Here is a 22,299-nt window from a genome sequence, read left to right as displayed (position 1 = left end):
GCCCCACACCGTCCACCCGCAGCACCTACTTGAGCGACTTGAGCACTTTGTCCAGCTTGCCGGAGGGGTTGGCTCCCGGAGACTCGTTCCTGCGCCGGAAAATCCCCAGCCGGTTCTTCATATCCTTGGCTCTGGAGGAGAAGATCAAAGTTTAGGGGCGGGCAGGAAGGGGAGCAGCTCCCAGAGGCGCGCGGTGCCACGGGGAGCCCTGTCCCGCTCATCGCCCATCACCTACTCCTTCATGGTGTGCCGGCGCTGCAGGCTGCCGTTGTGCGGCCGCTGCACACCCAGCAACATTTCGGCGTGAAACTCCAACGGCTGCGGTTTGGAGAGGTCACGAAAAAAGGGCATCGTTTGTCGGGGCAGCTCCAGCACAGCCGGCACGCCCGGCCCGGCGCTGCGCTCTGCGGCTCCGCACCGGGACGGCGCGGAAGTGGGAGGGCCAAACGGAGCTGCGTGGCGTGGATGAGGTGTGGGTGAGGAGGGCTGTGTGTCAGCCCAGCGCTGCTCGGGACGGCTCCGCCGTTGCTGGGGAAACTCGAGGAAAGGTGGAAAAAAGCATGGGAGAGGGCGGGGAGATGGGGCCTTTCAAGGGACTGCGGGGAAAGTCATCGCGGCGGGGATTTACGAGCGCTATTTATAGGGCGTTGGGGAATGCGGCGGTGCGGGGCTGCGACTCCTGTCCTGGGAGCGGCAGGGGTGGCAGCGTCAGATGTCAGTTTGGAGTGGGCACGGCCGTGAGGACATCGCGGCGAGATGGTTGAGACGCACTGGGTAACTCACAGCCACGGCACCGCACGGTGCCAACCCCCACGCGTCCCCATGCTGCCGTCCCTGTACGGACAGACAGATGTGCGTCCGTGCACGGCGCTCCCGCTGCCCCGGGAAGCTGCAGTCGGAACGCAGCACCGGTTTGAGCGGCGGCCACGGGCACCGGCGTTGCCCCAGTCCTGCCCGGCTCTCGGCGGGCAGCGGGAGGTGACAGAGAGAGCTCGGGATGGGCGATGCTGACCCCTCGTGGCACAGCTTCCGAGTGCACTGAGGAAGATGGATGGTTGGGGACGCGGGGTGGCACGGCCACCTCCCGCAGGTCCCACGTCGCAGGGTGCTCGGAGGAGCTGCTGCTGCGTGTGGCTGCGGCCGGGGCTGGTTGGGAACGCGACAGACACGGAGAGGTTCGCGGTGTCCCCAGTTGTCCCCAGCTGCTGCCAGGCACCAGCACAGCACAGACACTGGACCGACAGATCTAAACGAGGAGCTCCAAACCCCGCCTGCATCCCATCGGCAAGGCTCTAGCCGTCCCACACAGCTCCCAGCAACAATTTCAGCACTGTTCTCACTTTAGCAACACAGCCACCGCAGCTGGGATCCTGGCAAGGTGTGAAAAGCACTGAAAAGTCCCTGTGTTTGTGTGTCTGTATGTCCACGTGTCCATCCGTCTGTGTGAGGGAGCAGCGCCTGTGGGCTGCACTTTGTGCACCCTCTGCACCCACAGCTCTGCAGCACCAGGTTTCCCACAGCAGGAAGCAAAGCCCCAGAGGAGTCCCCAAGCTTAAAACCTGTGGAATGCTGTACTCTCAGCGCTCCTCGAGCAGATGCTCGTGAATGAACAGCAAGCAGCACACAGCCTGGTTGCTCCCACTGCAGAGTGCACACAGCCCCTAGTAAGGTGCTGCCACAAAAATCCACAGTGCACTGCTGGGTTCGACCTGGATTCACCTCCATCAGCCGTCTGCAAGGCCTTGTCCAGCCCCGTCTCCCCATGCCACCTCCAAACCATCCCCTGCAGCGCGCATCGCCGTCCCCACAGGAGCGCTGCCCTACCTTTCCAGGCACTTCTCAGAAAAATCCACCATGGTGAGGTGCATCAGGAGCAGCTGGCAGTGCCGAACCGCGGCCACTCTCCCCATAAATACCCCACAGGCCACCTGGCAGCCATCCCTGCAGCCAATCGCCGCCCGCTGCGACGCACCGCGCTCCCACAGCCATCCCAAGGTGAGCGGCACAAACCCTCCCCACAGCCGCTCCCGCGCCCTACAGATCCCCCCCCCGCCGCCCCAATTCCCCCTGGCTCACGTGGGGGATGTCCCCGCTGCAGATGGCGAGGAATTGATTTTCATTTCGAGTGTTTGGAGAATGAAAGAAGCTATAAATAGGTGGCTGCGGCACAGCGCGCGGGGCAACAGTGCCGCTCACAGGCAGGCTGCACGCGGGGAGCTGCCATGGAGAGGCACACGCAGCAGCGCCGCAGCCACGTGCAGCACTCATCTGCTCCCACTCACGTGTGAGGGGCAATGCCAGGGTACAGCAACCCTGCCTTGCAAAACCCTGTGGCCCCACTGACCTGCAGCTGAGCTGCCCCGTCCTTGCCCGGACCAGCTGCAGGGCATCCCAAACCCTTAGTGCAGTGTAGGGACTGCAGCATCCCACCCATCACATCACAGTGAATGCTCCCAGCCACGCTGAGCAACATCACCAGCACTCGTCCCGCCCACCTCCCAACCTCCAGAAACTCTGGGTGAATGGGGCACGGTACCCCATGGGCTCAGCCCCGCTGTTTTGCCCATGGCACTATCGAACCGCAGTGTGCCACTTACAGGCTCCTGCTCCTCTTCTTGCGGGAGGTCTCATCCCCTTCATCACAGCTGCATTCGGGGTCGCCTCCACTCAGCTGGGGGGAAGAGAAAAGTGGTGTTTGCATCACAGTGCCATGCATGCCCTCACACCACCATGCAGCTCTGCCAGCATCTCCTGAGGTCCCCGTGCAGCAGCTCCTTCCCCAAAACATCCCTCTGCAGCAGAGCAGGGGCTGAAACCCTGACCCCCTCCCCTGCCCATGTCCTGGGGACATCCCACAACTGGTGGCCTGGGGACCCCTTGGCTTCAAGGTGCTGACAGCAGAGCCTCCTACAGGGACGCTCACATCCTCCTTCTCAATGTTCCCATCTCTGCTGTTGTGAGTGGGCACGGGGCTGGGGCACCCAAAATACTCTGGGGATCTCCCAGCAGTCCCCAGGCAGGAAAAATCACAGCAGAACTGAACCATAACATGGCAGCTTCCTATCCTCAACCTCCACACAGAGGTGACCTTGGCAGCCATGGGGACCTCGGAGATGCTACAAGGTCAGGGTGTCACCAGCACAGCCTCTGAGCCACGAAGGCCAATGGCCAGGCATTGGGCTACCTTTGCTTGGAGGCTTTGCTACCTCACTGAGCACAGCTGGAAGGGGACTCACAGCCAACCCCACAGCCAGCCCCACAGCCAGCCCAGCCCCACACTGCTTCCTCGGGGCGCTTTCCAGGATTGCCGATCTGTGGCAGTGCCGTGGGAACCCACTGCATGGCCCAGCAGCCCCGGGCTCAAGGCTTCTGACACTTCCTTCCATTCTGCGCCCGGGTTTCCGGAGTTTATCAGCCCCAAACAATGCAGCCCCTGCAAAATGCCTTCCCCCCACAGATAGGGCCGGCCGGGGCGACGCGCAGCCGGGCCACGCTTCCTGCCATTGTCTGGGGAGGCTCCGCTGAGCTTGGGGACAAAAAGCAACCATTGCCGAGTCCCAGCACTCCTGGCTGTAAAACAACAACCTGCCCAGATTGAGAGCAGTGGGAGGCACAGGGAACCGTGGGCACAATGGGATGATCCCATAAATAATCCTGCTCGGTGGACAAGGCCACTGGGTGCCGTAGTACTGCAGGCAGTGCTGGGCCTGGGGGGATGCAGAGGGGAACTGTACATCAGTGCCGGATCTGGAAAGCATGGAGGGTTCCACTGGGCTCCTCCAAAGGCACAGAGCTCTAGAAGTCCCTCCCAAGTGTAGGCTGTGACACAAAGCCCCGTGTGCATGGTGGCTGAAGCAGGGAGAGTTGGCACAGGAGGAGCAGGCAGGGGACCAGGGGGTCCAAGAGCAAATTGTGCTCCAAGAAATGGCAACCAAGGTGGCTTTTGATGTATCAGGAGAATGGCATAGGGAGGGTTAATCCCATCATGGCTTTAACCTATGGTGCTGTCATGCTTGGTGGCACACAGAGCTCTGCAACAGCATCCCCTGCCAAGAGGTGGAGCAGCATGCAATGCAGTCCCAAGCACTGCAAGGTGCTCTCAAGCAGTGTGATGTGGCCCTGAGCCAAGCAGCATGGTTACGAGCCATGCAACAAGGCCACAGGCTCTGCAACATTGTGCTGAGCCATACAACATGGTCCAATGCCATGCAATGTGATCTCAGCCTATGCAACAAGCTCCTGAGCCATGCAGCAAGTTCCCAAGCCACACAGTGTGGTCTTAAGCCACACAGTGCAGTCCCAAGCAGTGCAAACTGTGCCATGCAGCCCTGAGCCAAGCAGAGCCCTGCCCTGCAAGGTCAGGCAGAGCTGGCTGCTGGGAAGGCACAAGGGCAGTTCCACAGCAGGAATGGGGCAGCAGCACATCTCACACACCATCACTGCAATGGCAGTTCAACTCCTTTAAATACTTGCGATGCCAAAGCATGGCCAGTTCCATGCAGAGCTGCATGCTCCTGTATGTGCCAGCACTGCTCTCCAGTGTCTGATGCACCACAGTTCCTCCTCAGCCTATTCAGGATGGGGTCTGCAAGGACCAAAGCCGTCTAGGAGACCAAGCAGTGCACTCAGCTGCCGGTGTCCCTGAGCACAGCAGGGATGCACAGTCAGGGGAGGCTCCCTGGAGCCCAGCTCTTCCCTGTCCCTGCCATTGTGAGCTGCAATTTGCACATCCAAACATCTCTTCCTCTGTGCATCTCAGCAGACAGCAGCTCTGCAGCCCATGGGATCTGTTGACACCATGGAAGATGCTGCCCCAGCACCTGGTGGCATCCCCAGGGTGCTGTGGCCCCTGGAGCTGTAGATGGGACACCCATAGAATCATAGAATGGCTTGGATGGAAAGGACCTTTAAGATCATCAATTTCCAACCCACCTGCTGTAGGAAGGGACAATTCCCTTTAGACCAGGTTGCTCACAGCCCCATCCAGCCTGGCTTTGAATACCTCCAGGATAGGAGCATTCACAACCTCTCTGGGCAACCTGTTCCAGTCCCTCACCACCCTCACAGTAAAAATTTCTTCTTAACATCTAGTCTAAGTCTACCCTCTTCCAGTTTTAAGCCATTTCCCCTCATCCTGTTGCTACCTGCCCTTATGCTCCTTGCCTGTCAGACGCCAGCTGAGCCACGGAGTCATGGAGAGCAGAGCCACACACAGGGAGATCCCCACGCTGGAGACATCACCCATCCCAGGGCCAAGCTGCAGAGCCAACACCAACCCACATACCTTCCTGTGCCCCGAGAAGAGCAGGCTGAGCTGGTGGATGGAGCCTCCATTCTTGGTGAGCTCCTTCTTGAGAGTCCTGGGGGAAGGCAGAGCCCAGTGCCCCGTGCTGCCCTGGCTATCTGAGCAGTTGAGCGTGGTGTCGGAGGTGAAGCAGTGCCCCTTGGCCTCCTGCAGCAGGCTGCCCTCGCTGTGTGTGCGGCGCCGCAGGGAGCTCTGCACGCTCAGTGTGTACGCAGGCTGGCAGCCTGATGTCTCAATCATGCTGCTGCGCTTTGCCTCGCTCCGCTCCAGGTAGTTCTCGTCGCTGTCATCCTCTTCATCCTCATCGTCCTCTTCTTCGTCATCCTCATCTTCATCCTCCTCATCCTCACCATCCGCGGTGCCACCAGCTGTGCCCACCATGCTGAAGGAGCTGTCGAGGCGCAGCTCGGGGATGACAAAGGCCGGCACAGAGCTGGGCTGCTCTTCACTTTTCTCAGCGGCCACTGGCTGCTTTTTGGCCAGGAGAGGCCCCTGGGCAGCTGCTGGAGCCTCGGATGGAGCCGGCACCTCTGTGGCCGGAGGAGCATCGCCTGCAGCCGCCCTCCTGTCCTCCAAGTGCATCTGCCCAGGATTCTCGGCGTCCGTCTCCTGCATCTGCCCCGGGAGAAGATAAAAGAGGATGAAGGCAGGAGCACCCGAGTCTCTGAGTGGCAGCCCTCCCATACAGCCTCTCCACTGCTAACACTCAGCACAAGGCAGGGGTGTTCCTACAGCACTAACTGGACTCCAGCAGTTGGGACAGCACTGCCCCCAGCGGTCCCACAGCCCCCAGTCCCAGTCCTGGTTCCCAGAGCACCATGTCCCCCACTATAGCTATGGGGTGGCAGCAGGATGGGGCCACCTTCCTGCAGCACTGTAGATGAGTGGGTTTGGAGAAAATAGTGGGCAATAGGGCCGGTGGCTCCAGCACAGAGGCAGAGCTGCAAACATCCTTACCGCGACAGATCCCTTGTCCTGCTGAGAGTCAGCCCTTGGGTGGCTGCAGCGGAGGATGGGAAAACCCAAAATGCAGCTCTAGCACCTCCTGCCCTGCGTTCTTAAGGGCAGGAGGGAAGTGCCAGGCTCTGCACATCATCCAATTGTCCAAGGCTGAGCAGCTCAGCCCCCGTGGCCCACAGCCACTGCTGCGGGGCTCCCTGCAACCACACACAGCGCTCCTGCTAAACCACAGCCACTCCTATCCACCCTGCTCGGGTTTTTATGCTTTTGAGGCTGCCTTCTGCCAGTGAGTGTTGCCCTTTCCAAGGGAAAAGCCTGGGATAGTCCAAGGGGAAAAAATCGCCTGGATTTTTCATGAGCTGGGGGAACTTGTCATGAGAGCAGCTGTATCCCCATTTAAGCCAAGCATTTTCAAGAGCCTAAAGAAAAGCAGAAAGCTGGACTTAACAAAGCCTCTATTCCTGCATAATGCAGACTTGATTAAAAAATGAGATGGGAATTAACCATCACATCCCCCTGGGAAGGGACATTCACATCCCATGGCTGCCAATGCTTTGTGCTTTCTGTCATCCCAAAAGGTCCCCTCTTACATCTACGACCATGGAGAGGACCAGGTTCTGTCCCCTTGCAGCCTGCCCCGCAGCAGCCAGTGACTCAGCATTATCTGAACTGTCCCAGAACAGTTGGATTTGGTGGGAGGAACAAAGTGAACCCCATCCTTCACGCTGTTTCACTCCCCACAGTTATTTCTTGCAAAAGGGAATGTTTCCAGACATGCTGTGCGAGGATGCTGTTTGCACTGAGTGTTCTGCTGATGCTGTTTATGTCTTATTTGTATTGCAATCACTGTCATCATTATTTCATGAAATAATTAGAGGAAAAACCCATGCAGCCCTCAGTCCAACTGCAAAGCCTTCCCCATCCCTGACAGCTCCCTTCTGCTAAACGTTGCTGGGTGCCCACATCAGATAAGGCTCTAGAAGGAAATGAACAGGCTCCTTTAAAATGAGAGAGATTTGGGGATGAAATTAAATTCCTGCACTAATTCAGAGAATCTGCTGCTGTTCAGTGGCACGGAGATGTGAGCAGGAGGCTCACCACTGAGCAAGGTTTCAATCTTGGGTTGGAAGTGCTGCTGGGGCTGTGAAATGCTGTCATTGCAAAAAGGGCCATGGCTGAGCTCCTGGTGGTGGGAGAAGACAGCAAAGGAGCAGGGCAGGAGCACAGTCATGGTCGGTCAATGAGCCCAACCAAGGCTGGAAGGACTGAGGACTTCATCAGCACAAAGCCAAGGGGCACCATGCTGGGCAAAGCCCATGTGGGGCAGAGAGACAAGGCTGTGGCCAAGCTTCCTTCTCACCATCACCGCGGCCAAGGGGCTACAGGAGGAGACAGCAAACAGAGGCAGGGCTGATGCTGTCTCAGTAGGAAGGTGAAGGGGACACGTCCTTCCAGCTCGAGGACACCACCAAAACACCCCAAGATCTCCCCAGTAAGGGTTCCTCTCCCTTGGCCAGCATCAGTGGCTTTGGAGCTAGCAGCTGACATCTGATCCACCCACCCTCAAGATCTGCTTGCCCATCCTCAACAGCTTGGCTTCACTGCCCTCAACATCTCATCACCTTGCTATCAACATCAGGGTCTGGGTCAACATCTGGCTCTTTCATCCTCAACTTCTGTCTCTCCCTGACCTGAGCAGAGTTGCTGAGGAGCTTTCCTGCCTCCTCCCAGAGGACCTCACACATCACTCTTTCAGTTTCTGTTCAGACTACATTGCCAAAGCTGCATGTCCCAAGAAGTGGAACAGAAAGTAGAGGAAAGAGCTGTCTCCAAGCCCCAGCACAGCTTTCTGGGATTGTTTTAGGGAACAATGATGCTCACTCTTAGATCAACAGAGTCCCTAATGCTTTCCCCATTGAAGAACCCTCAACACACCTCAAAAATGCCATACTTTGCCCTGCCTACTCCAGCATCTTCAACCCCACACCTGTAACCACTGCCTGGACTCCCTCTGCCTTTGGGCAACCTATCATTCACTGAGACAAAGGTTTTGGACAAAGGTCCCTCCATAAGCAAGAGGGAGGACTATGGCAAACCTTTGCTCTTTGGTCCGTAATTTGGTGAAGTTTTGTTCTGGTTGCTGCTGCACTGTTACCAGCAGAGCACATTTCAACCAGCAGATGTATTTTAAGCACAGCCTCAACTTCTCCAGCACTGCTGCAAACAGCATGCCCTTTGTGGTGGCCCACAGCTGGGAATACACCAGCCATGGCAACAGTACAGCTGTGGGATGAAGCCTTCCTCTTATGTCACTGGTTCTCACACGAAGCCTACTCTTGTTCGGAGGTGCCCCCAGCCCACTCATCCTAAAAAGGGCTTAACCCCATGGCAATGAGTCCATGTCCCTATCCAGGGGGATTCTGAGGAGGACACAGCATGTTCCCTGAGCAGCAGAACATCCCTCCCTTGGGGCAGATGGAATGAGAGTGAAGCACCTCCATGGAACAGTACAATGGCTTGGGTTGGAAAGGACCTTAAGGGTCATCCAGTTTCAACCCCATGCCTTAGGGCCCCCCTGCTGTGAGCCATCACACAGGGAAACACCAAAGTTTCCAAAATATGTTCTTCCCAAAGTGGTAGAAAAAAACCCCACGCTTTCAGGGGTTTTTAGCACAGGATGAACTGTGCCCAGATCTCATTAGACACTTTTTAACTGTTGTGCCCCCCATAATGCTCCCAAAACCATTGATGCTGAATGCCTCAAAATGCAGTAAGTGACCATAACAGATGGACTCCATACAGCTGTGGGAAGCAGCACCCTACACACAGCACAGGGCCGAGAGGAACAAAAGGAAGCCAGAAACTTAAAGCAGAACTACTGAAACTCAAGAAAAATTTCATGGGTCGTTTTGAAAGTGCTCCTGAGCATCCCCTCATTGCAGCACCGCTCTTGGCCCCATCACCAGGCCCTGCACACAGCAGGGTGTTCTACCCATCCCCTGCTTCATTACCGCGCCAATGAATAATTCATACAGAGCAATTACTGTAACAGCAAAAGCAAGCAGGGATGTATAATCTCAAGCAGCAGGACTCATGCTGTGGCAAAGCAGCAAGGGTAGATGGATGGCTCCAGTGAGACCTATGGGGGTGTGAGTGCTCACGCTGGCCAAAAACTGCTGAGAACACCTGGGAGCCCTGTAAGGAGGAGCTGTGCTCCGTGGGAGGAAATGACCCCACGGCAGCAGCAGCAGCGCTAATCCCATTACTGCCATCACCAATTGATGGCTCTGGAAATGGGACCTGACCGGGCATCACCCAGCGCTGTCGCTGTGCGTGGGATGGAGCCCAGCTGGGAAGTTCTTGCACTCCATGTTTCGCGATCAGATGGCTGAAGGTGTCAGCAAACAGCGTGGGACGAAACCTCCCTGTGCCACATGCTTTGGTTCATGTAGGCTTGCCACCGACGCAGCACCGAGCCCAACAACCCTGGCCATCCTGGCCCCCAACCCATCCCTCCCTCCCCACAAGCACACACCCAGATCTGCTTTCAGTAGCAAGGGCTGAATACGTTCTCTCTCTGCCCAGCACCAGAACACAGAGGGTTTCCAAAATCCCTGAAGCAGAAAGCGTGCATGTGGGCACACCGCGCTGCCGCCAGCCGACATGGAGCTGGTGGTACAGCCCTGATCTGCAAGAGAATCTCAGAAAGTCCCTAATGCTGCAAACATCCCCTGGTCCCCCATGCTGCTCATTACCAGCCTTCCCAGTGCATCCCAAAGCCAGATGTAGTCATGGGACCCCCAGGAGACAGCGAGGCTCAGCCCAGCCCAGCGGAGCAGAGCAGACGCATTTGATTTAAAGGACACTGGCGCTGCCTACAGCACGACACAGACCTGCCTAGAAGAAGGCACAGCCTGTGGGCTGCAGATGTTGCAAGCAAAACGTACCAGATGTGGGCTCAGTTGCATCCCAGCCAGAGCAGCATCTCCCTCCAGCTCCAGCCCCGACGTGTGCCTGCAGCTCAGCGCGGCGGATGCTGGTGCAGCGCTTGGCTCTGCCTCCACCGTTATTAATGTCTGTCAGGCAGTGGCTGCAGCCGCCCCAGCCTCTCCCAGACACCGCTCCCTTGTGCCCCGCGTGCTATTTGCAGCTCTGCGAGCCATCCCTGGAGGCTTGGTTACCTGCTGATCCCAGCAGATGTCCGCTCTGCCTGGAGGGAGAGCCGTGCATCACCCTGAAACCTACTTCACAGCTCCCCTTCTCCTGTCCTCCTCTGCCCCTGGGCAATGCTGAGCCTCAGACCAATTTTGGTGCTGCTTAATGAAACTCCGCTTCAGATGGGCAGCTTTTTTCTTTCCAAACTACTTTCTAAGGGGAAGGGGCAGGTATGAAGCAGGAGATGCTTTGCAGTGCAGTGTGCCATGGGTTACCTGCACTGCAGCACCACACACTGATGGATCCCCACCCCTGTGAGTTCAGGGGTGTCACCGCCCCAGGGGTCTCCATGCCTGTGTGCCCGGCTGCTCCCCAAGCTCAGGATTTGGAGATATGGCTCTGGTGTGCCCAAACAAAGCACCAGCCGTGGTCTGCAGCCTCCCTGATTGGGAACCCAGGGCTGGAAGGCAGTGAGATGACGTCTGGGTCATAAATATCCCTGACAGTAAGAAAGCAAAGGGATGGGAAAGGGGAAGGAAGAAATAGATCCATCATTGGCATCAGAGCAGCAGGTATCAGAAAGGGGCACAATCAGGACACGGATTTGATCAGGCTCTGTCGCATCCAACTTTCAGTCCTGTCCTCACCCTGAGCAAAACCCCGACTCTTTCCCTTATCCATACGATCCCCGTAGTCACAGTTTGCACAGGGAGCTCCCCATCACTGCTGCCAATCCCAAACCCAGCGTGTCCCCAGGAGAGCCCCACAGCCCAGTGAGGATGGTGTGAGGGTGTACTGGCATCCAGATAAAGGTGTCCCCAGGAGAGCAGCTCAGTGGCCACGCAGAGACATCAGCCCAGCTCAGCTGAGCCCCCAGTGTGTCACAATGTGCCCCTGCACCACTGGGGCTCAGCCCTCAGCATCCTTCCTCTCTCGGGGCAGCAGGCTGAGGTGTGTTGTGTGGTGCTGGCTGGAATCCCTCCTTGCTCTTATCAGCAGGGGCAGAGCACGGACTGTCTGAGCAGGATGAGGGATGTGGCAGCAGGATGGACTCAGCCACTGCAGCTGTCGAGAAGGACTCATCCCAATGTCACTCACACTCACATGCACTGGAAACCATTGCTGGATCTGGCTGAACAGCTCTGCCTGTGACCACGGCTGTGCCCAAAAGAATCCCAGTGGTGCCAAAGACACCCAGGGTAGCTTCAAAGTCCAACACAACTGACTGAGGTCAGCAAGCCTTGCCTTGCTGCTGCAGCAGGGGCAGGATGCTGAGGGTCTCACAGGGAGAAGGATTAAGCTGCGTCCCTCTCCCACACCATTTTGGGCATCACCACCCAGAACTCCCCAGCACTTCAGGCATCCTTCAGCTTTGCAAAAATTGCACAGTTCAAATAACTACTGTAAAGGCAATGGTGACAGCCCCGCCTCAGGACCACCTCATTTTCCTGTGGCACTGCTGGGTCCCTGCACCCTAACGTCCCCTTATACACATTTGGGCAGTGAGAGCCAAGCGGGTGCAGGACAGCAGCACCACAGCCCTGCTCACGGTGCCAGCTCAAGTGCTTCCAGTGCCTGCATTAAATCACAGCAGCTCTGGCTTCAACCACTTAGTCTGTGCCTTTGACAACCCCGTGCAAATGATCTCAGTGACGCTCACCCCCCGGGCTGCTGGCACCGCTCCCTGCAGCACGCTGGCTCTCAGCAGCCCTTTGGGGATTCACAAGAAACAAGCTGCCAGGGTTTAAAAGCGCTCCCAGCTGTGATGGAGGTGCTGGCAGCTGCTCAAGTCCCCCACTATGCTGCCAGGTCCCCCTGCCTGGGGAATGTGGCACTGCGTGCAGGAGGTGCCAGAGAAACAGGAGCTGGTGTTTGCCAGAGGGGAGAGGTCTGCTCTCCTAATGGCTTTGAGTCCAGCTAAGCAAATGAACAAATAAAGCCGGAGCAGCAACTCTCTGCTGGCCCATCTGCTCCACCAGCACACACGTGCCTCAAGAGCCCACAAGCAGCTGCCTTGTGCTGGTGGCCCAAACTGTGCCTCTGTGGCACACTGAGCAGTGGATGCAGAGTAAAGGAGGCACTGCCTGGGTGCGGGGGAGAAGCTGGGAAGCTTGGGACCCAGCACCCAGCCCTGCTCCAGTAAATCCCCCCACTCTATGCTTTGTACCACATTGCTGTGCTGGGAGCCAGCTGCTGTGCAAGAAGGGGGGGGGGGAGGGGGGCGTGATGGAGCCCCAGGAGCCCTCAGCACACACCCAGGCCCACTTGAATGGCATGGAGTTTTGGGTCAGGCTGAGACCCTGCGTTAAAAGGGCCCCTAAATTCATAAAGTGATGTCTGGAAGTGCTTTGAAGCTTCACAGGGAGCTGTAGCATCCCCCCCACAGAGCACCTGGGGCTGCATTCGGAGCTTGTGGCCATGAAGGAGTGCCATCAACCCAGCAGGAAAGCCCTTCCAGTGCAGCCCAGGAGAACAGACTGCAGACAGGACTGAGCTAAGCACTTGGATGGATCAGTCTAGATCTAACTCTTCTATGGTTACAGCCTCATTCACACACATTATCATCTATTTAATTCCTGTTCTGGCTGAATCAAAGTCAACACGTTGTCCTCCTGGTGCCAAGGGTGAGCTCTGCATCTCAGTGGGCTTTGAGGTCACCACTGCGAGATTCCCTCTGGCTTCTGATGGCACAGGGATTTGATTTCCACTGAGGACAGTTTCCTCCAGATATGAAGTGGTTGGAGGTGGGCTGGACCCTGACTCACACCACAGGGTTGTTGCCACAGCCTCTGAGATCCATGGTGTTACCAACACAGCCTTTGGCTGCCGCTAGTAATGAGTTTTTCCGGCCCAGGATGAGAGCCAAGTTGTGCTTGGTGGTGTGGAACATCGCATTTATTTGCTTTCCTTTCATAACCTGGCTCACAAGCTCTGCCAGATGAGGCTTGAACCCTTACTGGGGCAAAGTGGACCTCAATACTTTCTCCTCCTGAGCAGCATGATGGCAGGAGCAAGGCACTGGGAGAGCACGGGGCAGGAGCCAGGCTGGCCCTGTGAGTGTTGTAATGATACGGATCTTTAGTGCAAAAGCAAAGTGAAAAGGTGCAGAATCTTCCCTCCTCTCAAGCAACTGATGGTATCCAGCTCAGCCCACCTGTTGCCAACCCAAGCGCTTGTCATGGCCATCACCAGCCCATGGGCACACATGGAACCCCGCCAAAGGAAGGTTTTGGAAACAAAGAGAAACTTGCTGCTGAATGGAACAAGGTGCCAGGGACAGGCACAGCCAAGGGATGCAGACACATGGCAAGGCAGGTGCCTGGGCACAGGGCATCCTGGGGTGAGGAAGACGGAGAGGAAGCACAGGGCTGCTCCCTGCCCGCGCATCTGCTGGGGCAGTCCTGGTGCACAACCCTCCCCGCACCACTCCAGCCCTGGTTTCAATCATCTCTCACACGCAGTTTGCTTTTGTTGACAGCACATTTACTTGCACTTGTCAAGTACGCTGTAAATTGTGAGAGAATCAGCCCTGCCCTTCCTGATCGGGGCAGTGGCCAGGAAGGGGCCGGGAGCCTCGTTCCCAGGGCCCGCTCGGGATCGGTCCACGCCTGCTCACAGCATCAGCAGCCACGGGGGAGAGAGAGGCGGCCGTGATCCGAAAAGTGCCGAGGATCCACCAGCTCCCTCAGGGAGCGCCGGGAGCACCCATCCTGGGCTCCCACAGCCCAAAGTCCGCACCACCAAGTGTCCGTAATTATTTAGCTTAACGACAATCTACATCTTTCAGACACAGCCAGCCATCATCTCCGAGGTAATCTCAGGTCACGGAGTCAGAAGGAAGAGTAATCAGCCGTTCTGAGTGTGGAAGACAAAGAAACAAGCAGTGAGAATCAGGTGGTCGTAGCGGGTTCGTTATCTGCACGGCACTGTGCTGTTTGCTTCTGTCCCCACAGCCAAAGCTGCTGGAGCAGCACCAGCCCCGGTGCCTCCACCTCGCTTTGCACTGCAGATTGCCCCGTGCTAATGTGGAAACTGGAGCAGTGCAGTAATGCAGGGTTAAAAAAGCATCGCGCTCTGTGCAGATGGTCATTATTCGGCCCAAGGAGGCAACGCCGCTAACTCAATTAATGCATAAAGCTGCTTTTGCTATAATCACATTGCAGTGGCTGTGGCTCCTCACCAGCCCCAGCCCACCTCCAGGCTCTGCACCGACCCATTTGGGGATGTTTGTCAGCAAGTGGGGTCACACCACCAGCATGTGTTACACAGCAGGTCCACAGATCCCTGCCCAGCACAAGCAAAGGCAGGGAGCAGCCACCTGAGTCAAGCTCAGACCCCAGGACGAGGGGCAGGGAGGCTTTGTGGATGGAGAAAATATCTACAGCACAACTCCTGTGAGCTGCTGCAGCCACAGGATGGGGTCACTGCTCAGAGCAGTTCCACCAAGCCCTATAGGGGTGGCAGAGAAGCCACCAGAGCCATGCTCCCACCCACATCCCTTCCCCAGGGGACCAGCCAGCAGGACCACATCAACAGTCCTGGTTATCCCTAGGGCTGATGCTGCACTCAGGGGCAGCAAGAGCTCATCAGGACTACGGTGGGACCACCACTGATTTGTCCCAACTGGTTTCTCTTCCTACACCCCCAGAATCAGATGCACCACACATGGTGGCTCCAGCACCCAACAGCTTCATCTCCCAGAGGGGGTGACAATGGCTGTACCTGAGTCAGGAAGACCCTCATGCAAGTCCCACCCTCCTTGGGCACAGTTCTGAGGCCCTGGTAAGACAAGAAGTGCCATTCCAAAGCCTTAAACTTGTCCTCATTCCCACAGCTCCAAGACATAACCAATGTACAGCTGTGCTCAGACCGTCCAGCCCCTGCTCTCCAGACAGGACCATCCCACTGCAGAACCTCTGCTCCATCACAAAGCATATGTTTTGGAAAGGACTCAGGGCTACTGGCAGCATAGCTGTGCAGAAGGGAGAGCTAAGCCCAGCTGGTGGGCTGGAGGAGCTGCATTGCTTTCTCAGCTCAGGCACAGCTGGCACACCACACGTCTCCACCTGGTACCAAGGCCACATCAGCCCAGGGCTCCTGATGCCCAACAAAGCCATGTCCCTAGACAAGCAGCCTCCTGCCAAGCTGGCACAAATCTGAAGGCCATACAAACCAGATTTCCATCTGGAGCAGAAATCAGCCATGTGGAAGCTGATATTTCCAACTTAATTTGTCCACTCACAGGCAGTAGACACTGTCAACTTTCCTTAAATAGCCCCAATATCAAATGCCTCATAAGCAACCAGAGGAAGCTCCCGGATCACTCCTCCCTTTCGGGAGGCTGATCTCCCTGCACACACCCTGCTTCACTGCCATCGCAGGGATGGTGTCTGATGTGTGGCGTCATTCCAAGCAGCATCCACCACTCCAGTGTGTCTGCCTGGCTGTTCAGGAGCTGCCCTCAGACCCTGTGCTGTTTCCTCTTGCACTTCAGGATCAGGTTTGTTGTAAAAATGCAGCCAGGAAGGTTTATACCTTGCTGGGCTCTAAGCAAAGCAAAGCACCTGGCAGCAGCTCTCACTGCTTCTTTTCCCTCTCCCAGCCCCATATCCTATAAACAGGATTTCCATCAGCTTCAGCAAGTGTAAATAAATCCCTATCACAACACTGGAGAGCTCACCCTACCCTCTGTCCCCCTGTTCTCTTCTGTTCCCCAAATCTGCCTCTCTGCACAGGAAAGCCTTCAGATGGTCCTTTTCACCTGTCCAGTGGCCCCACAATAGCACGAGAGTGGGCACTCTCAGAGCTTTGCTCTGAGCCACGGGGTCTGCAGATTGAGTAGAGAGCCCAGATCAGCAGACAGCCCCACGCATTGCCCCAGGCACAGAACCTGGGGTGGGGGCGGAGAGCAGAGCCCATCTCACAATGGAGAGCTGCTGAGCTCCCCTGTTTGCAACGCTCACATTTAAGGTGCCCTGCAGAGCTTTGCCCCAGAGGATCCCCAGCCCAGATGGATGTCAGCCAGCCCAGGGCACAGCCCTGCCACTGCATCATGACAGTAAGAGATGTCACAGAACCTGGTCACTGCACCGCCCCTCTGCTACTCACGTTTTTGGAGCTTGAGTTGTGAACCAGGTTCTCAGGCTTTCTGTGCTGTTGCTATTTTGGTAGGGCTGAACAGGCAGGAAGAGGAATCCAAAGTCTCTGCCTCCTGCAGAGACGCTGTGAGCGCTGACTTGGCGTGAGATTCTGCAGTGCAAAAGCTGCATTGCTCTGCCTCTGTGCCTGGCAGCCATGCAGCAAGAGCAAAAGCCAGACCACCCAATGGGCTGCAAGAAACTGCCCCACGGCACGGGCACTGCTCCATCACTGGGCACAGGGAGGTGTCTGGGAGCTTTGCGCCCAGGATGCCCAATTTCACCACTTCAAGCATTTTACATGCTCAGCACAGCATGTTCCTCTCACCCCAGCATAGCAGCCCCCACCACTAGTCCAGCCCCAGCCCTGAGGGACCAGATGGCTCCTGCACCAACGGTTCCACGCAGCCCCTCCAAGCAGTGCTGCCACGCACCAAGTGGAGGTGCTGACTGCATTCTCACCAGGCAGACACACCCTATGTGCTTCAAACTTCATGCGCACATTTCTCTTGCCAGCCCTTCTGAGATCACTCCTGAGCCAGGCTGAAGCTCTCTGGTGTAGGAAAGCACCAGTGTGGCCACGCTGGTTAAGGACAGCAGCACTCAAAGGACTTTCTCATGCTGTGGGAGCCTGAGCATCACAGCGCATCCGAGTGCACAGAAGGACACATCTCCACACCGCTGCTCTCATGACCCCAGTGCCTTTCGACTGGGACTCAGAGATCGCAGCCTCCCCCTCAGCACCAGGCCCTGCCCTGCAGCCAAGTTCTGCAGAAAGGCCATACGATGAGCTGCACAGCCTCAGCTGTCCAAATACAGATGCTAGGAAGCATCAGAATCAGGCAGCGCTACTCAACTCAGCTCAGCAGATGCAAAAGCAATCACTGCTTCCCCAAGCTGGGCAGGAAGCTGCAGACGCAGCAGCGCTTAAATACAAACTCCCTCCTCACCTGGCACAAAAACCATCCCCAAAGCATCACTGGAGCACAGCCCTATGGCACTCAGAGCCTTGCAGCGCTCTAAGCAAGGGTTCCATCAGGGCTGCACTGCACAGGCTGCTTACCTTGCTCTCTGTGGGAGTCGATGCCGGATGTTGCTGCTTGGTGATGTTCTCAGCCAGACACCAGCAGATCCTCTTCTTCTGCTCCTGGGAGTAAGCCTCCAAACTTAATAAGCACTCCGACTTCTGACGTAAAGGAAACACAGGCAGAGAGAAGGTCATTAGCTGCACAGCGCAGGCCCTGGCTTTGTTTGCAAACTCCTCACTTCCAGCACGCTGTCAGATGAACAAGGGTGTAAGGAGGGGGCTCACAGTGCCCAGAGCTCTGGGCACGAGGAAGTAAAACAGGTGAGAAATCAGCTGAACGGGGGCTTACGCTGCCGGCAGACAGGGAAGGGGGTGGGTGCAGATTTGGCTGTAAGAGATGGGAGCAGAGCAATAAGATGCAGGCAGAGCACTGGCAGTTCTGCACCCTATGCCACCACACATGAACATGCTTATTCAGCTGCCTTTGAAGGAGGGGAAACAGCTCTTTGCTGTATGCAAACATGAGCAAGAAGTCGAGTCAAAGGAAACAACACCTTGGGGCTGGGCAGGGCTGGGAGGGACAAGGGTCTCCTCCATTGGGGCACCAGGCGAAGTTTGGAGGAGGATGCTCAGCACTGTTGACATGCTGCCTGTGAGCAGTCTGTGGCAAGGAGGAAATGAACTGAGAGAAAGGAGGGGAGCCTGGGAGCGCATCCCTGTGAGCCCAGTGTGAGCTCCTGGGCCTGCTGCTACCCCTTGTGCCCCAGCCTTACACAGCCCTATGGTAACAGGGACCTGTTCTTCTTCCCCATGCCTTCTTCGGGCCAAATCCCAATCATTTACAAAACTGTCTGCTCAAATTCCCCCACAAATGCTCTTCCACTGCTCATCTCTCTTGCAAAAAATGAAGTGTTAGCAGCAATTGATGCCTATAGGGATTTTGCAGTACTCACTTTAAAAAGGGCCAGGAATTCCCAACAGGTTACCTCCATCTGTAGCCAGGTGTGAAAAAAAAAAGTGGAACTTTGGGACAGAAGTGCAAAGAAAGAAAAATGTCCTGTACTAAAATGGGATGAATAAAAGTCCTTCCTTTCCCCCTAGGATTTCCGTGCAGAGGGGCAGCTCTCTGACTTGCCTGCTTTTCCCAGAAAGGTCAGACAGAACTAAGGAACTTGCACTGTGCGACTCCAAAGACACACAGCTGAAAGGGGAAATGCTGTTTAGTCACACCATTTAAAACTGTTTGCATTGGATGCAAACTCATTCATGTGTAATCCACAATTCCTGCCATAGAGGTAAACAAACCAACCTCCCGCGTCAGCTCTAGAGAAACAGATCTCTAGCCCAGATCTCTTCCCCCTCCAAGACTTCTAAAGGAAGAAGTTTTGACTCTTCTTACACCTGCGCTTCACAACATCTATTCCTAGAGAAGAAATGGGCTTAAATATGGAAAGTGCATGCACAGGCTACATACATAAGTGCATACACAAAACCAAATAGAAGACACAAGGTTGCACGACTCTGTGCCCTCAAATACCAATTGCTCCGATGCTCTGTTGGAACAGTAGTACTCATACGAACAGCTGATGTCTGGATTTCACCCCATCCCACCGCCAGGCTTTAGCACTGCGACACCCACCTGATCCCAGAAAAGCATTTAATCTTTCCTGCTTTCAGGGGAAAGGACAGGTGCCCATCTACACACAGGAAATCCAGGCTAGCACTTATCCACCCCACACCTGGGCAGAAGCAAATGATGAGAAGGACTCAGGAGAGCTTAAAAACCAGCTGCAGAGCCCAGAGGCACAACGATGCTTTAACTAACGTGTTTTCCAGTCCCCACTAAGCTCCTGCAATTCCCTGGGCACAAGGCTTAAAGTGATTCCAAGGGCATCTCAGCTCCCCTTGCTCGTGATGGATGCGTGGCTCACCTTACCCTGCCGTGCAGCCCCTTGTTGATCTGATTACCATCCCCATTTCTCTGATTGAATTTGGCAGAAAGTGATGCTCAGCCACCACTGGCAGCTGATAGCAAAGTGCCTCTTTGCCCCCACCCTGCTCAGCAGCACAGCAGCAGAACTGCTAGGAGAAAACGTGGCTTCTGAGTGCAGCCCAAGGAGGGCTGTAGGGACCACTCTGCCCAGCCCAGGCAATCACAGGGCTGCAGCAGGAGCAGCTGCTCCTGAAAGCACTGGGAACCGACCTCCCTGCTACTGTTTTCATTTGGGGAGGCTGCTGCTTTGCCTGCCAATATTTACAAAGAGAAAATAGGGTTTAATCTCACGATGCTGGGAAAGGAGGATGCAGATGGCGTGAATGGGGTGTTTGTGACCAGATAAAGTGAGCAACTGAAGTGGCTGCCAGTGACTTTCTGCCTGCATTTGTCCCAGCATTTTGAAAAACATGTTATTGCAGGTGCTGCTCAGTGAGGTTAGTGGACCCTGCACCAGTACTGGACCCTGCAGGAGAGCATGAGGAAAACATCAAGAGAAAAGGACTCAGAGTATCCAACACAAGCCCTAATTGTGCCCTGTTTCAGCCAGTGGAGCCCAAAGGATAATCCCTGCTCGCCAAGGTGTGAAAAGCTCTCTGCCACAGGGCACTCCCCAGGCTGAGCACACAGGGAAACAGCAGGCATGCAGGCAGCAGGCAGAGCTCCTGGGTGCCTGGTAGATACCAGCCAAAGGGGGGACATTGGCTCTGTGGCCCATTAATCAGCTCAGGACCTCCTGGAGAGCAGCTCCCAGACCCTACACACCAAATGCCCTGCTGCAAATACATCCCTTGGTGCAGGACCAATTGCAGCACCAGGTGTGCAAGTGTGGTTCTATTCATGGCTGCAAAGCAAAGATACAAAAAGAAGGAACCAGCCCCAGCCTGACACCTTCCATCCTTGAGCTCAGCAACCAGCCTGACACAGGGACTGGTCTCATCTAGGACTGCTGGCACGGCCAGGTCCCTGGATGAACATTTCATAGAATCATAGATGTAGGAAATATCCCAGAGTTGGAAGGGAGCCACAAGGATCACCGAGTTCAACCCTGCAGAGCTTCCCTGCACAGATGAGCTCTGCTCCCTTCCCCAGCTCTGCTCCCTGTGGAATTTTTAGCAAGGTGGTGCAAGGCTCGCAGACTGGCTCCTGGCTCCATCATTCAGAGCTTGGTCCATGGCCAAACCCAGCAGAGATCCCAAAGGGGAAGTACCTCGGAAATGGACTTCAGACTACAATAGCTTTCAAATCGCAGAGAAAACCTTCTACTGGTAAAACAGCAAGCCCTGGGAATATCCTGTGCACAACACTGCCTTCATGCCCTGCAGAGCTTGGTCTGATGAGAAAGTTCAGTTTGCTCCCTTGCTGGGGGGGGCCGTGGGGACCACATCTCTTCCTGTGTTTTTTGGACTGCTGGCACACTAGTGGTGCCCAAAACACACATGCTGGCACTAAAAGCATGGGTCCTGTGGAAAGCTGAGATGGCCAAAAGATGAAGGGGTCTCATGGGTGCTTGAATAAATGCACACAGAGCTGCCATTCATGGAGCAGAGTAATTCCTGCAGAGAAGTGTGGCTGTGTGGCTCATTTTCAGGTCAGGGAGACTCTATAACTGGAGATAAAGGGTGGTTGCATCCCATCCTTCCTTGCCACATCAAAGGTTGGCTGTTACAAAATGGTTTTCTCACTGTCCTCAGCCACAAAAGGGCAGGGAGCAGTGGAGCTGCCACGTCAGCTGCACACACCTGTGACACCTGGCTGAAGGTGTTCATAAGAAAACAGCCTTCACGGGAATCCCCAGCCCTGACACAAGCCACAGAGCTCCCTGGGCAAACACTGCTTCAGCAAACAGAGAACAGGTCTACTGATTCCCATACTGCAAAGGCCGTTCTTTCTCAAGCAAGAAGGCTCAGAACCGTCAGCCTCAGAGACAGTAATACTAAGCTTACCCACCTGCTGCAGAGACAGCCCGGCGTCCCTCCATCCCCAGCATCGCCCCCAGAGACAAAGCTCCAGCTCCCCTCTCTAAAATCACCCAGTGGTGCCTGTGTCAAAAAGCTCTCCATTACTTTAACTGCTTCTTATCAGATGCCCTTTTTGCCAACACCTAGTAAACGTGACCACAGAATTAGAGCTAGAAGAAAAATTTTAGAACTTCTGCTCTAAAATGTACATTTCATGGTCATCTCAGAACTTGGATTGATGTCAAAGAGCAAAGATTCACACAACCAGGGAGGCAAAGTATATTTTTGATTGTTTCTCCAACAGGGGAACAAACACTGCCTGCTCCAAAGAGATCTGATTTGGGAGCTGCTGTAATGCCTGGATATGGGTTGTACCAGCCTGGGGCTTCTGGTACTTGTATCACTCCACGTCAAAGCCAGGTGAATGCACACCAGCAAAATATTCAGTGTCCCAGGCAGAGGAGCAGCCTAGCCAACAGCTCCAGAGCCACGGCTTTGTGTGCTTTGGCTCAGGGCACACATCAGGAGAGCACTGGCTTGGACCAAAAGAATGTCATTTGAAGGACAGATCCTTCCAATACAACTGCAAGCATTTCAGCTGCACTGAAATTTGGGGTACATGCTGGAGGTGCAGGGTAGGACTGCATCAGCATTTGGAGTAATCTGCACATTACCTCCTTAGCATTCCTCAGAATGTTGCCAGTCTTGCTCTGGTGTTACCTCCCTGATCTTGCAATTCAGGCTGCAAAGAACTTCAGACT

General features: G+C 55.6%; 1 protein-coding gene across 4 annotated transcripts in view; it reads right to left on the bottom strand.

Moving 5' to 3' along the window:
• The window catches only part of RGS3 (regulator of G protein signaling 3), a 64,338-nt gene that overhangs the window by 2,687 nt on the left and 39,352 nt on the right, over window positions 1–22,299 (bottom strand). For 3 of the 4 annotated variants that reach the window (XM_042835801.1, XM_042835798.1, XM_042835799.1), the window contains 4 exons: window positions 17,621–17,743; window positions 5,285–5,920; window positions 2,598–2,671; window positions 30–131 (listed from right to left, as the gene is read on the bottom strand). In XM_042835801.1, the coding sequence (XP_042691735.1) occupies window positions 30–131; window positions 2,598–2,671; window positions 5,285–5,920; window positions 17,621–17,743 (935 nt within the window). Of the gene's footprint in view, window positions 1–29; window positions 132–235; window positions 424–2,597; window positions 2,672–5,284; window positions 5,921–17,620; window positions 17,744–22,299 lie in introns of those variants that run through there. The other variant, XM_042835800.1, reaches the window with a different exon arrangement.

This window comes from Centrocercus urophasianus, unplaced genomic scaffold (genome assembly GCF_019232065.1).
Source record: "Centrocercus urophasianus isolate 14NV4802_14NV808 unplaced genomic scaffold, USGS_Curo_1.0 seq_55, whole genome shotgun sequence".
NCBI classification, from domain to species: Eukaryota; Metazoa; Chordata; class Aves; order Galliformes; family Phasianidae; genus Centrocercus; species Centrocercus urophasianus.
The sequence above is the reverse complement of the archived record's forward strand: the minus strand, read 5'-3'. Positions and strand labels throughout refer to the sequence as shown.